The sequence below is a fragment of the Phoenix dactylifera genome, chromosome 8 (assembly GCF_009389715.1).
Source record: "Phoenix dactylifera cultivar Barhee BC4 chromosome 8, palm_55x_up_171113_PBpolish2nd_filt_p, whole genome shotgun sequence".
Lineage (NCBI taxonomy): Eukaryota > Viridiplantae > Streptophyta > Magnoliopsida > Arecales > Arecaceae > Phoenix > Phoenix dactylifera.
In genome coordinates, this window is record NC_052399.1 from 7,120,685 (window position 1) to 7,136,787 (window position 16,103).

General features: G+C 42.1%; 1 protein-coding gene and 1 non-coding gene across 2 annotated transcripts; one reads left to right on the forward strand and one right to left on the reverse strand.

Annotated features, from left to right (window-relative positions):
* The first annotated feature begins 62 nt into the window (after window positions 1–62).
* LOC103698129 (pentatricopeptide repeat-containing protein At5g15300) lies at window positions 63–2,953 on the forward strand. Its single transcript, XM_008780116.4, has one exon. It carries the CDS (start codon window positions 330–332, stop codon window positions 1,953–1,955), a length of 1,626 nt encoding a protein of 541 aa, XP_008778338.2. The 5' UTR covers window positions 63–329; the 3' UTR covers window positions 1,956–2,953.
* A 7,678-nt stretch (window positions 2,954–10,631) lies between these two features.
* LOC120111810 lies at window positions 10,632–10,740 on the reverse strand. The gene has a single exon (XR_005513205.1). It is a non-coding gene; the product is annotated as a small nucleolar RNA R71 (small nucleolar RNA).
* Window positions 10,741–16,103: the final 5,363 nt, after the last annotated feature.

The window sequence follows — 16,103 nt, forward strand, 5'->3', positions numbered from 1 at the left end:
ATAGCCACCATGAAAACTCGTTTTGAGCTACAAAAGAAGCAACACAGTCAGCTACCCATTAGCTCCCATGTGAATGTGTCTAACCATCAGGAATACACACTTCACTTCTGAGTGCTCATCCATATATCTTGTACAAGTGGGCTGGCGCTAGCCGTCTTTACCTTAAATCTATTCTATCACTGTAGACGAATCACCTTCCGAGGGCTACTCGGTCAGCTCTCGGCACTCACCGTAAATTGTGCATGGACGGATTATAAATTTAGCAACCAACCAGCAAAGCTCACAGTGCCAGGGCATTTTCCGGGTCACGGAAAGCCTTGCCGGAGCTCATGATAAGAAAATCCGGCAACAAACGACCCCAAACAGGAATATGGCAGCGGTGTCGGAGCCTCCGCGCTCTCAAGCAAATCCACGCCCTCATGGTCGTACGAGGCTTCCTCGCCCACCCCTCCGCCCTTCGAGAGCTCCTTTTCTCCTCCGCCGTCTCCGTCCCCGGTGCTATGCCCTACGCCCGCCGCCTGTTCGACCAAATCCCCCACCCGGACCTCTTCATGTGGAACACCATCATCCGCGGCGCCGCCCACACCCCCACACCTATTGACGCCATCTCCCTCTACGCCCGGATGGAGAGGGGTGGCACCTGGCCCAACAAGCTCACCTTCCCCTTCCTCCTCAGGGCCTGCACCAAGCTCTCCTCGGCCTCCACCGGCGCCCAATTCCACGCCAAGATCGTTAAATTTGGCCTGGAATCCGATGCCTTCGTCAGGAACGCCCTCATTAACTTGCACGCCAATTGTGGGGACCTGGCGGTGGCTGCTGCTCTATTCGACGGCCCTGCAAGACGGGATGTTGTCGCGTGGTCCGCTCTGATTGCCGGCTATGCAAGGAGAGGCGAACTGGACGTTGCCCGTCAGCTGTTCGACGAGACCCCGTCAAAAGACTTGGTCTCCTGGAATGTCATGATCACTGGTTATGCGAAGCAAGGTGAGATGGCGAGGGCTCAGGAGTTGTTTGATCGAGTCCCGGAGAGGGATGTCGTGTCATGGAATGCGATGATCGCTGGGTATGTGCAGTGTGGATCACAAATGCAGGCGATGGAGGTGTTTGATCAGATGTGTCGGGCAGGAGAACGGCCTGACGAGGTCACCATGTTGAGCTCACTGTCAGCTTGTGCCGACTCTGGGGCTCTTGATTTTGGGCAGAGGATACACCACTCTCTTCTGAAGATGTGTTCGAGAAGTGGCTTGAGTGTAGTTACTGGGAATGCACTGATAGATATGTATGCAAAGTGTGGGAGCATAGAGGGAGCCATGGAGGTCTTTAGAGGCATGAGGGAGAGGGATGTTTCTACTTGGAATTCAATCATTGGAGGGTTAGCTTTCCATGGGCACAGCAAAGAATCCGTGTTTCTGTTCAAAGATATGCTCAGAGAGAAGGTGAGGCCGGATGAGATCACTTTTGTTGCTGTCTTGGTTGGTTGCAGTCATGGTGGGTTGGTCAAAGAGGGCAGGGAATACTTCTCCCTCATGCAAAATGAGTATGCGATCGAGCCAAATATTAAGCATTATGGGTGTATGGTGGACATGCTGGGACGCGCTGGCCTACTGGAAGAGGCATTCAAATTTGTGGATGCTATGAAGATTGAGCCAAATCCTATTGTGTGGAGGACATTGCTTGGAGCTTGTAGGATCCATGGGAATGTCGAGTTGGGAGAGCGTGCAAATGAACAACTTCTAAAGATGAGACATGATGCAAGTGGGGAGTATGTGCTGCTCTCCAACATATATGCTTCAATGGGGGAGTGGAATGGAGCAGAGAAGGTGAGGAAGTTGATGGATCACAGAGGAATCACCAAGGAGGCTGGCTGGGCTTTAATTGAGGCAGATGGTAAAGAGCTGATGCACTTCTTGTTGCAGCCAGCGACTGTTTCGAGATTGAAAGGAACTGCTCGATGACTATTGGTACAACTTTATAATCAGGATTCCTTCAGTTTGGATTTTCTGAAATGTATCCAGGGGAATTGTTAGTCTGGAACACTCATTGACCATAACAAGGATTGCTGCCAATATATAGGAGCCAATGCAAGGAAGTACCTAACATTTTGAGGTCGAGATATGGTTGCGGACAGATCAGGCCACCCTGGTTTTAATACTGTCTATGGATATTGATCTATGAGCCTTATTCCACAGAAGCAGCGCCATGCTCAGTCAGATTGTTTCAATTGCCAACCCCCAGGCATGCAGCTCCATGTACTCAGGAATTTGATGATATGAAAGATGCCAATATAGTGTCATGGAAGCTTAATGATACCAGAATTCAGCATGCATGTTGTACCTGGATAAAATGATTGGCCTCAAACGTGGAAATTTGGAATTGGAAGAGACTGGGGGATGCTTTTTGCCTATAGTTAAGGAACCAACATCATTCAACTGACTCAAAGACTGTGCACAGGAAATTTTCTTCTGCTCGTTCTCCTGCCATTCCTTGCGTGCTGCTTCTATCTTTGCATGGACGCCACCATGGAAACCAGGATAGAGTTCATAACCAAAGAATTTTTTGAGTACCGGGACATCAAACGGGAATTAAACCTGCAAAATAGAGCCTTGCAAATTAGAGAACATTGGTGATTACCTCAAGGAACACAGAAGGGAGCCATCAGTAGGGCTTGAGGAAGGTTGTCTCAAAGAGATGGAGCTCGTTTCTGCGAAAGATGGAAGACCATGAACCAAATCAATCTAATCAAAAATTACATTTCCAATCGCAACATTTTAGAAGATCGCCATTGTCCTAGTTGTGGTTACCTCAAATATTCCATGGCCTAAAAGTTGTCGAGTCTAGCAAACTGAGCTGCAAGAATAAACTTCGAGGAAATGTTGTTGTTACCATTAGGATCTAATCTCAAACAGGTACTAACTTTTACATTGTGATAAATCCATGCTGAAGAATTCCTATAGCTGGGATCACAGAATTGCATTGAGCCATCAATCTTTTTCATCTCTCTACCAACTAACCAAAAATAAAATAATTAAAGAGTTTAGGCCAGGGTAGAACTATTTATACAAGAAGGTTAAACAGGGTTACATGCTTCTTTGCACTGTCCTTGCAGTTTTTCTTGCGATCTTTCACTCCTCAAGATTTGAGAACTTTTCTCGAAGTAATTTAAAGTTCTAAATGTTTTCTGATAAAATGTTAAAGACTGCAATGGTGAGGCTTGCCATCCACCGGGTGGCTCTTCAATGCATTTTTTTTGCTGCACTTCAAGTTAGGATATAGGGTCCTATATCTATGAAGAAGAAATCATCCCATATCTATGAGGCATACCCTACAGATCCTATATCTATTTGGCAATTATTGAGAGCCTATAAAATTATATTTTCCTAGTTAATTTTTAGCAATCGTATATGCAGAAAATTAATATATATATGTTGCCCAGATAGACAACCCAAGAGGGGGGGTGAATTGGGTTTTAAAATAATTATTGTAATTTAAAAGCTTTGTGAGTAACTAATTAAAACTTTTGCAAGTGGATTAATTAGTTGCTATATGCAGTGAATGAAAGGAAAGTAAGAGACAATAAAGTAATCACAAACACAAGGAAATTTATAGTGGTTCGGAGCTAACCCTTGCTCCTACATCCACTCTCCAAGCCTCACTTGGGAATTCACTATAATCCCTCGGATTACAGCCGGTTGTTTTACAATCTCACAACCTAACTTGTTGTTTTACGAGATCACAACGAACTCGGTCGGTTTTTCCAGGCTCACCGACTAGAACCACCCGATTGTTTTTCCGGGATCACAATCAAACCCTTACACCGTTGGTTTCAACCTAGGCTTACCAACAAACTTTTACACCCTTGATTCAATCCCCTGATTGAATCAAGTAAGGAACAAATGGTTTGAAAAACAAATAGAAAAATAAAGCTTCTTAACAAGCAGATATTCAGCGATATAAATAATAGAGAAGTTAAGAGCCCTCAAACAAATTTATGAAGATGTAGAGGAGGGCTTCTCGAACTCGGGGTCTCCTCTTGAATGTCTCGAAGACTTGATGACTGACGGAGACTTCTTGAATGCTGGAAAGAGTTGGTTGGATGGAGTTTAATGCCTCTCTTCCTTCTTTTCCGTGTATTCCCTTTGAAAAATTTTGGTAGGTAGAGATTTCTTGTTTTCTTTGAAAGGAATGTCACTTCTCTACCTTGCTACAGTTCTCTGTGGCTATTTAAGCCATTCCCCATGGAAACTAGCCGTTAGACACAATATTGTAGCCGTTCTGCACATTCTGCAACTCCTGACAATGTTTCCGTTGGGATCGGAGTCAACTCGCGCGATCTGGAGTCGACTCGCCTGTTGCAGGAGTCGACTCGTGCTTTTCTGGAGACGGCTCGGCAACTGTTCCGGATTTGAATTAAAGTGCTGTCTCGACTTGGAGTCGACTCGACTCAACCTGGAGTCGACTCCCCAATGTCCGGAGCTGACCTGGCATTTTTGGAGACGACTCGTTCCAAGGAATCCTGAGATGTATTTTTCAAGTTTGCTCACTCGAGTCGACTCGGAAATTCTGGGAGTCGACTCGGCGCTCAGACCCAGAAATCCCGATCTTCTGTCTGTTGACTTGTGCCGTCTCGGAGTCGACTCGAACTGTCTCGGAGTCGACTCGGCTCTCAGTATCCGAAAAACAGTCTTCTGTCTTTTGGGGTCGCGCTGCCTTGGAGTCGACTCCAACTGTCTTGGAGTCGACTCGCCTCTCAGAGACGAAAATACCGTCTTCTGTCTTTGGGGTTGCGCTGTCTTGGAGTCGACTCGGACTTTGCGGGAGTTGACTCGGCTCACAATGTCCGAAATTTGCTCTCTGACTTTTGCCTTGTTTTCCTCTGGGAGTCGACTCTCGCTTCCTTAGGAGTCGACCTGCCAGCCATCGGAGTCGACTCGGCTCTCAGGATCCAAAATAGCTTCTCTGTCTTTCTGTCTGTTACTCCCTGGAGTCGATTCGTTCTACTCTGGAGTCGACTCGGCAAGCATCGGAGTCGACTCGCGCCCTTCAGGAGTCGACTCGTTGACAGGTTCTGAGATGATTCTTTCTGTCCGTCTGTCTGTTCTCAGTCAGAGTCGACTCGTAATGTACAGGAGTCGACTCGAGCTCGTGCCAGTGCTTCTGATATGCTTGGAGTCGACTCGTAATTTTCTGGAGTCGACTCGAGTCTCAGACTTTGGTTCAAATTGAGTTCTTTACTTATCCAAAATGTATTGAACCAAATCTAGAGACACTTAACCATAAATTTACAAGTATTTGACTGAAACACTAGATTGAATTCATTAGTACAACATAAGATATACTCAAATGCTTTGAGCTCATCAAAATCAAGTAGGGTTATAATCAATCACTCCACAATCTCCCCCTTTTTGATGATGACAAAACATTGAGTATATGTAAAGTGAATTGCTCAACAAACAAGGAGATTTATAGTAAAATTTTAAAATGAATTCAAGTGTCTAGTTATTTAATTTATCCAAAACTGAAAGGTGTGAAACAGTAAATTTTGAAGTTAAAGCTCCCCCTTTCATTTGGAATTATATAAGCCTTCATGTCATGCAATCAATTGTTTGGCTTATATATATTTAATGAGTTTGCTTTCTTAAAATTTCAGATTCTCCCCCTCAACACATGCATTCAACTTTGTTTAGATTCTCTGAATTTTCTTTTAGTGTATTGAAGCTTTTGAACTTGAATTTTTTGTTTTTAGAGAGAAAATCTGCCAATTTGTTCTTGAGTATGATTCGACTAATATCCGAATATCCCTTGAATAGATTCTGGAGATTACTCCTTTAGGAGCCCCAACAGAGAGATAATGAGCCTCGAGGTATCGAATCCATTTAGAACAAATTATTTTGTGTTTTAAAAGGTTTCTTTTTATTGATTCCCTTTACATGTCTATTCAATATATTTTCTCCTCCTTTTTGTCATCATAGCAAAAAGAAAGAAAGCACATCACAAAAGTAATTAGAGATCAAATTTGCACAATTTGAAGAGAAATGTCTACTCATTGTATTGATGTAAATTTAAGTACACTTGTAGATACATCAAAAAGTATAGCAGTAAGTACATATCAAAAAGAGAAAACAAGCTATACTAGGATTTCTTTGTGGAGGATGTGGCTCCCTTGCTCAGTCTAGATTGTTGCATAATTAGACTGATCCCATCTGTAATGTTTCCTAGCTGCTTTATGATCTCCGAGGTGGCCCTATTCTGGATTGAGGTAAGCTCAGTCAGATTCTCCTGGAGGGTATCCAACTTGGAGATCAGTACATTGGCTAGACGCTCGGCCCCCTGACTCTGGCTGCCTAGGTCCTGTCGGATGTCATCTCGCATCTTTCTTGTGTTACTCGTGACATCGCTCATATTTGAAAATTGGGCTTGTATAAGGCTTCTGACATTGTAAATCTCTTCCCTCAGATGAGCCGTCATCTCGGTCACGGCTGCCAATGAATGAACCAGGGCAGTGGAGGGAGCAGCCGCTGGACCTCGGAGCTCCCGCAGTAGGTCGTCCCGAAGATCCCTCACGATCTCCTGCCGCAACTCCCGGAGCTGCTCAGGAGAGATCCGGACCTCCTGTGGCTTAGAAGGTGGTGCAGTGGAGGGTCCGGCTGAAGTGGATGGTGCTGAAGTGGAGGGATAGGTGGAAAAATCGGAGTCATGATCAAGGCTGGGGGAGTGACGAGTAGTAGGGTCAGTAGGTGTGGAAGAGGATGGTTTCCGGACCCAGACTCCCTCAACCTTATCAAATCCCATCCTGTGAAGAGTTCCCTCACCCATGCGATCTGTGTATCGCAGTGCGCGAGAGGGTTCCCCCTCAGGAATGGGGACCTCTAACTCCCTGAAGATCAATGTGTACAGCATCCCATAGGGAAGAGTAAGCCTTGGTTTGTCTAGAGGCTCACATAGGTATTTATAGATGAGCTTAGGAAAGTTGATTGGGGTATCTTGAAGAATGTAGTACATTAGGGCTAGGTCCCTCTCAGATACAAAGTCAAAACGGCCAGTCTTAGGGAAGAGGGTCCTAGATATAATACTTAAGAGGAGCCGCATTTCAACTGATAGCTGACTTGCAGACACCTCATCTAGGGAGGACTGGGGTGGATGATGAGAGTACAAAAGTACGATCTACATACTACTTAAATTAGTATTATTGCCAACGGATAACGATATTATCACTAATTTAATATTATATTTTTGATTGGGTGCAGGTGATCAGAAATCAAAGTTATAATGCGTATTTAGAATAAATTGGGCCTAGACAAATGCATAACTTAGACCACATACGCCCAACCTGGTCATGGTGATCAAACCCACCAATCTTCAAGCACACTTGCACTCGAGGGGTATATGCCAGCCATCCTAAGACAACACGCAATGGGACATCCGAAATGGCCACATCAGCGATCATCCCGTGATCAACGAGTCCCCTCTAGGTCGTCCACACCCGTGATGAGTTCCGTTCTGATCCTGCCCGAGCCCGTGAAGCTTCTCCCACATGATCTTCTTTCCCCCGTAATCCCAGCTTCCGGAAATTGAGTCCCAGCGATCCTAGACGTTCGCAATTCACTCGTCCACGCCCCTGCCGTCCGCGATCCATCCGAGTCTCCCACCGGCTCACGCGTCCATCCCTTCTTCCGGACCCGTTTCAGCTCCAACGTCGCAGCAACCGTGATCAACGCCCAGCATCCGTCCGCGGCTTCCACTCCCGTGCACAATCCCAGCATCCGAGCAACCCGCGCCCAGCCGGGATCCGCCTCTCCCAAATCTCCCACGCATCTGCAATGCTCCTCCACTGATTCTTCCATGATCCCAGCTCCCGTATTAAGACCTCAGCATCCTGTTGATGCCGCCAGCAGCCGTTCATGATTATCTCTGCGATCACCCAGCCGTTCTCCCTTCCGGGCGTCCTCCAGATCTGCAACGCTCCTCCACTGATTCCGCTTCACCTCCCAGCCATTCACAAGCTTCCCAGCGGCCATCCGGAAGAGATCGCGATCCAACCGCAGCTGTCTTCCTCCTCCATCGATTCATCTTCACTAGAACAATCCCGCGATCATCGCTCCTCCTCCGCCTCAGCCCGCGCCTCTTTCCTTCCGCACCCGCTTCTCCTCCACGCCATGCTCCGGCGATCTATAAGAAGGGGAGGGGGAGGAAGAACAGGGGAGCGCTCATTCGAAAGAAAAAAAGGAGAGCCGGGCTGCTGCAGTAGCAAGAAAAAGAAGAAAAAAAAAAAATAGAAACAGGGGATGCCCTGTTTCTGTTATTAAAAAAAAAAAAAAAAAAAAGAGTGAGAAAGAGAGAGGAAGATGATGAGCTAAAATCCTTGGTGATGGGTGAAGGAGGATCCTTTGGTGTACCGAGTTCATGATGTAAATTCTAATCCTTTGCTTTATACGATTTATCTTTTGATTATGTTATGATTCTCATATGTTGAAAATTCTTTTATGATTTATGCTTATTGATACATGTTTTCCTCAATTATTTGATTCATCGTTGACGTTCTAAGGCACGTTGAATGCTTAAAAAGAGAATTCATGTTATCAAGAACATACTCAATAATTAAATTTTATCTGCTTATACTTTTTAAAGGAAAACAAAAGAATCATAGAATTTATTGCATGAACTTGATATTATTAAAGGAGATTCTGGATCCCTACACCATTTTTAATATATCCAAACTTCGACTCTCTATTTACTAGTTTATTTTCTATTTGCAAACCATCATCTTAATCCACAAGTTCATTGAATCAATTAATCTGAAATTAAACTAATAATCCATATTTCGTTCCCTGAGGAATCGACCTCGGACTTCCGAGTTATACTACTTGTGCGATTCTCCTGCACTTGGGAGAACAGTTTTTCAAAAGCACCAAGTTTTTGGCGCCGTTGCCGGGGAACGGCTGAGTTATTAGTATAATTTTAGATTTAATTTTTACCTTAGTAGTTAGTATTTTTCTCTTGAAAAAAAAAATTAAATTACATCTTTACTACTATTTTTAATTTCCTGCACAGTTTGCATCAAACTCTGATATCATAGAAATTAGCCATCTGATTTGACTCAAATTTGGTCAGCTAGTGGACAACACATTGTTGAATAATCTGAACGGTCTGATTGACATTCTGAGACTTTTAAGACCATCAGATTAATACGAAACCTTGCTGCTTTCTACTTTAAATTTTCTGCATTTATTTTTTTTAGAATCGGAATTTTATCGTTATCATATCTCATTAACCCTTGTTGCTAATTGAAAATTTAAGAAAAAAAAAACTTTAAGAAAAGATCAAGGGTGATTATTCAAAAATAAAAAAAGAAAAAAACCTAAAATTTCAAATTTCAAATTTCAAATTTCAGAATTCAAATTTCAAACTATAACTCATAAAATTTAAAAAATAAATAAATAAATAATTTGCTTGATCACCTATTCAATGAAATTTAATGTCATGTCATAAAATATTAAAAAAAATCTCTTGATTGTTGCATATAGTATAAGGCATCAGCATAAAATATTCTAAGGGCTGAACCCATTTAAAAAGATAAGGTCGGGATTTCATCACTCGTCCTTAGCCCAGAAATCACCCCAGTGCATAAATATCCTAAGCTTAACTAAAATCAACTAGACGTTGGCCCCTAAGGACATTCGAGCTCAATAGGACGAAGACCACCGAAAGTTGCACCAATTTCGCTCTGTGGCTTAGTTGATGTCTAGGCAAGCTTTGTCCCTATAAGGGAGACAGTTCATCTGTTCGAGGCAAGTGGGTTTTAAGTGGGACCTTTGCGAACGCATCGTGACCCCTCCACTTACCTGGGAGCTTACCTGGTCAACTCGGTTCATTAGACCGGATTGGAGGCTTAGGTGCCCTCTTCAAACCAGTTAGGAGCTGTCTAGAAATTTAAGAAAAACATTAGAAATTGAGGTGTAATGTTTTGTTGCATGTTTGATTGTGAATAGGATTTTTGTTTTAGGATGTCGTTTTAGGGTATCTTTAGTTGGTACTTATATTTATTTTTTTATTTTCTTTTATTTTTTTAAAAAAAAAGAGAAAAAGAAAAAAAAAGAAGAGGGAAATATTTTGCATGCTAAAGTGGAATAGGGACGACACCGGTCGATTAAGTCGTACAACTTTAGATCATCCCTTAGGACATACCTCTGAAATTCCTTCGCAATATCTCACACCTTGTGAGATGGCTGATCTAAATGAAGATGCGGGGAGTCACCACAATCGAGAACTTGAACCCCATATTATGACTCTAAGACAATACCTACAACCGGCTAGGACTAGTCAGCCTTCATGCATAATTTTTCCTGATAATGTAGGTCATTTTGACATCAAACCAGGGGTAATCCAATTGCTGCCCAAGTTTCATGGGTTAGAGTCCGAGAGTCCGTATCTTCATTTAAAGGATTTTGAAGAATTGAGCATTACATTTAGAGTGCCAAATGTCACCGAGGATGTCCTCAAGTTGACATTGTTTCCTTTCTCTCTAAAGGATAAGGCCAAAACATGGCTAAACTCTCTGCGACCTAGATCAATAAGAAATTGGCAAGATATGCAGAGAGAATTTTTAAAGAAGTTCTTCCCCACACAAAGGACCAACTTTTTAAAAAGACATATTAGCAATTTCCAACAAAAAGATAATGAAACATTTTATGAATGTTGGGAAAGATTAAAAGACCTTCTTCTCTCATGCCCTCATCACGGATTCGAAACTTGGAGAACCATTAGCTTCTTTTATGAAGGTTTATCTTCGCAGTTAAAACAATTTGTAGAGACCATGTGCAATGGTAGATTTTTAGAAAAACACCCTGATGAGGCATGGGAGTATTTGGATTCCCTTGCTGAGACTGCCCAACTTTGGGATAACGGGGATAGAAATAATAAGTCTTTGCCTAAGCCCACTAGCTCTGTACAGGGAGGCCTTTACAACCTCAGAACTGAGGATGATCTTCATGCTAAAATGGCAGCCCTCACTAGGAAGGTAGAAGAAATTGAGCTTAGGAAGGTTGAGCCTGTCAAGACTATAGAGCTTAGAAACGAGTGTTGTGGTATCTGCGATATGTCAGGTCATACCACTACAGATTGCCCCACCATACCGGCATTCAAAGAAGTCTTGCACGATCAAGCGAATGCTATGAACTCCTACCAAAAGCCTTATAACGATCCATACTCGAATACCTATAACCCTGGTTGGAAGAATCATCCAAACTTTAGGTGGAGAAACGATCATCCTCAACAGTCACACCATTCAGCTCCTCCACCTGCACATCCTACTTATGCACCATCACCATCTCAAAAGCCAAATATCGAGGATACTTTGCAATCCATACAAACTTTTCTACAAGGTCAAGCTAATATCAATGCTCAAAATACTCGAAATTTTGAAGACATAAGGAACCAATTGTCAATGTTGACTACCGTCCTAAGTACCCAAGAGAAGGGTAAGCTTTCAGCTCAACCCCAACCTAACCCACAAGTGCACGGTAGTAATAATACGGCTCCCTCTAGTTCGCATACAGAGCATGCAAAGAGCATCATGACTTTGCGTAATGGGAAAGTCATTGATCAAACCGTCCCATCAAGACCGCAAGTCACTTCTAATTCTGATGCTCCCAAAGTTGATGAAAGGGACAAAGAAGAAGTTGAGGTCCCAACTTCTACTAAGAAAGTTGAATGTCCTTTTCCTCCACCTTTTCCACAACGGTTAAAGCCGTTACAAAAGCTCGAACCTAACTCTGAAATTCTTGAGCTTTTTAAACAAGTAAAAATCAATATACCTCTTCTTGATGCAATCAAACAAGTACCCTCATATGCCAAATTTTTAAAGGACTTGTGTACCGTCAAGCGCCGATTAAATGTTAAGAAGAAGGCATTTTTAACTAAAAATGTGAGTGCTATTTTGCAGCACAACATTCTCCCTAAATATAAAGATCCAGGTTGCCCAACCATCTCATGCATCATAGGTGACTTTAGGATAGAGCGAGCATTGTTAGATTTAGGGGCGAGTGTGAATTTGTTGCCATATTCTGTCTATGAGCAACTTGGTTTAGGTGAGTTGAAGCCAACCTCCGTCACTTTGCAATTAGCTGACAGGTCAGTTAAAATTCCAAGGGGGATTATCGAGGATGTATTAGTCCAAGTAGACAAATTCTACTTTTCTGTCGATTTTATTGTATTGGACACACATCCGGCTTCGAACTCACAGTCTCAGATTCCGGTCATTTTAGGACGTCCGTTCTTTGCAACTTCTAATGCATTGATTAATTGTAGGAATGGCGTCATGAAGCTTTCTTTCGGTAATATGACCTTAGAACTGAACATTTTTAATGTGTGCAAACAACCCAATGATTCTGAAGAGAGTAAAGAGGTTGATTGGGTTGAAACCATCGCAGAAGAATATTTGTTAGCTAAAGCAATTAACGACCCATCCAATGATAGTTTAATTATTGGTGTCCTAATGGAACCAATGATGATGATTTGTCAGTCACACCTATTGTGGATAATCTAGATATCAAGATGGTCAATGGGTGGAGACCAAAAGAAGAAGAATTTGAGAGATTGTCGCCTCGAGAGGTGAAAATAGAACCATCCCATGAGCAAGCACCCAAGCTCGAATTGAAACCCTTACCAAAGGAACTTAAGTATGCTTTTCTTGGACCCGAAGATACTTTTCCTGTAATTATCTCGTCTGGACTTGATCATATCCAAGAAAGAAAATTACTTGGTGTTCTAAAAAATCATAAGGAAGCCTTAGGGTGGTCTATTGCCGACTTGAAGGGGATTAGCCCCTTAGTTTGCACGCACCGGATATATTTGGAGGACAATACCAAAACCACAAGGCAAATGCAACGAAGGTTGAATCCTACGATGAGAGATGTGGTTAAGGCAGAAGTCCTCAAGTTGCTTGATGTGGGTATTATTTACCCAATTTCCGATAGCAAGTGGGTAAGCCCTACTCAAGTTGTTCCTAAGAAGTCGGGTTTGACGGTAGTAGAAAATGAACAAGGTGAACTAGTTCCAACTCGTGTCCCGACGAGTTGGCGCATGTGTGTTGACTACCGAAAGCTGAATTTGGTCACACGAAAGGATCACTTTCCTCTACCCTTCCTAGACCAAGTATTGGAGAGGGTTGCAGGGCATGATTTCTATTGTTTTCTCGATGGCTATTCGAGATATTATCAAATTGAAATTGCACCAGAAGATCAAGAGAAGACTACCTTCACTTGTCCTTTTGGCACATTTGCTTTCCGACGAATGCCATTCGGGTTGTGTAATGCACCTGCAACATTCCAAAGATGCATGCTCAGCATCTTTGAAGACATGAACGAGAATTTTTTGGAAGTGTTCATGGACGATTTCTCCGTTTTTGGCGACACATTTGATGATTGCCTGTCACATTTACAAGCTGTCTTAGCTCGATGTATGGAAAAGAATTTGATACTGAATTGGGAGAAATGCCACTTCATGGTGCCAAAGGGAATTGTCTTAGGACATATTGTTTCATCGAAGGGCATGGAAGTAGATAGAGCTAAGACTGATTTAATTGCTAAGCTACCTGCACCCAAGACGGTTAGAGATGTTAGATCATTTTTGGGTCACGCCGGATTTTATAGGAGGTTCATCAAGGACTTTAGTGTCATATCTCGACCATTATGTAATCTCCTATCCCTTGATACACCGTTCAATTGGACTGAAACTTGCCAAGATGCATTCGAGAAGTTAAAGTCTATGCTTAGCACTGCACCCATCGTTCGACCACCCGATTGGTCATTACCTTTTGAGATTATGTGCGACGCTAGCGACTATGCAATAGGAGCTGTCTTAGGACAACGCAAGGATAATAAGCCATATGTCATTTACTATGCAAGCAAAACCTTAAACGATGCTCAAATGAATTACACTACCACCGAGAAGGAATTGCTTGCAGTAGTATTTGCCTTAGATAAATTTCGCTCTTATATCCTTGGTGCTCCAATTGTTATCTTCACGGACCATGCAGCACTAAAATATTTGTTGGATAAGAAAGAGGCCAAACCACGCTTAATACGATGGATACTTCTACTCCAAGAATTTGACATCACTATCAAAGATAAAAAAGGAGTAGAGAATGTGGTTGCTGACCATTTATCACGATTAGTTTTTCATGATTCAGTGCCACAGTTTTCCATCAAGGACTCATTCCCTGAAGAGCAGTTGTTTGCACTTTCTAGTATACCATGGTATGCAGATATTGTAAATTTTCTTGTTACAAACCGGATGCCAGAGCATTGGGGGTCGACAGATAGAAAAATTTTCTTGCGCGAAGTAAAAAATTATTACTATGACGATCCCTATTTATTTAAATATTGCAACGATCAAATCTTTAGACGATGCATACCGGATCATGATATACAAAGCGTACTTTCTTTCTGCCACACTGATGCTTGCGGTGGACACTTTGCCTCTAAGAAAACTGTTGCAAAAGTTTTGCAATGTGGTTTCTATTGGCTCACTATGTTCAAAGATGCCCATGAGTTCTGCAGGACATGTGATCCATGTCAACGTATTGGAAGTCTAACTCGTAGGCAAATGATGCCTCTTCAACCCATTACTATTATCGAAATTTTCGATTGTTGGGGCATCGATTTTATGGGCCCATTCCCACCATCTTTTGGATATGAGTACATTTTAGTCGGTGTCGAATATGTGTCCAAATGGGTAGAAGCTGTTGCTTGTAAGACCAATGATCACAAACCCGTTCTGAAGTTTTTAAAAGAAAATATTTTTTCACGATTTGGGATGCCTAAAATCATAATTAGTGACGGTGGAAAACACTTTTGTAATAAGCCTTTCGAAACCTTATTAAAAAAAATATGGTGTCACCCATAGAATTGCTACCCCATATCATCCGCAAACCAGTGGCCAGGTAGAGTTAGCCAATCGAGAGATCAAGCGTATTTTAGAGAAAACGGTGAACCCATCACGAAAGGATTGGTCCTTGAAACTATCAGATGCATTATGGGCTTACCGTACTGCATACAAAACCGTTCTTGGCATGTCTCCCTACCGGCTAGTCTATGGAAAAGCGTGTCATCTGCCTGTAGAAATAGAACATAAATCGTATTGGGTAATTAGAAAATTGAATTTTGATTTACAAGATGCCGGTCTAGCTAGAAAATTGCAATTAAACGAGCTTAATGAGATTCGCAGAGATGCTTATGACAATACTAAAATTTGCAAAGAACGAATGAAGATCGTACATGATAAATCAATTTTAAAAAAATCTTTTGAACCTTTGCAAAAAGTTCTTTTATATGATTCCCGCTTACATCTGTTTTCTGGTAAGTTGCGATCGAGATGGACAGGTCCTTACATTATAAAAACTGTTTTTCCACATGGGGCGGTTGAGATTGAGAATCCACGGGATGGTAAAATTTTTAAGGTAAATGGACACAGGTTAAAACCTTTTCTTGAGAATTTTGCAGATGAAGAGGACTCCTTTTTCTTGGGGGAGCCTTCTTATGACTGAGCATGAAGGCAAAGGTACGTGTATATTAGTTAGGATTATTTTTCTAGTTTTGTAGGTTTTATTTTCTGGATATCAACAGCTCAAGGTATTCCTCTTCTCTTCAATATTATTTTCTCTACTGTCTTTCATTATAGCTTTCTTGTATCTATTACATTGAGGACAATGCAATGTTTAAGTTGGGGGGAGGAAAGTATTTTGATTAAAAAAAAAAAAAATTGCATTCTTTTCTAAGCAAATGCACATGTATTTTCATATTGAGTTTGTGCAACTATTACGGCAAGGAACACATGCATATTATGACTGATCAGAGACCTATTATTAGATCCCCGCATATGTACTTAATGATTATAGGAAGGCCTCAGGAGTTCATATTTGTTTAATGCATTTTTATTAAGCCGTATCTGTAAAAGAAGTACGAGTATCCTTGTCCGTACTATAAGGTTCATGATTTGGTTTTCACATAAAGATAGAGGTTGAATACCCTGGCTAGATCACCTAAGTGCCTTATGTTCCGACCTTGGTTGACCTATAGTCACGATACAGTCATGTTATATGGTTCAGT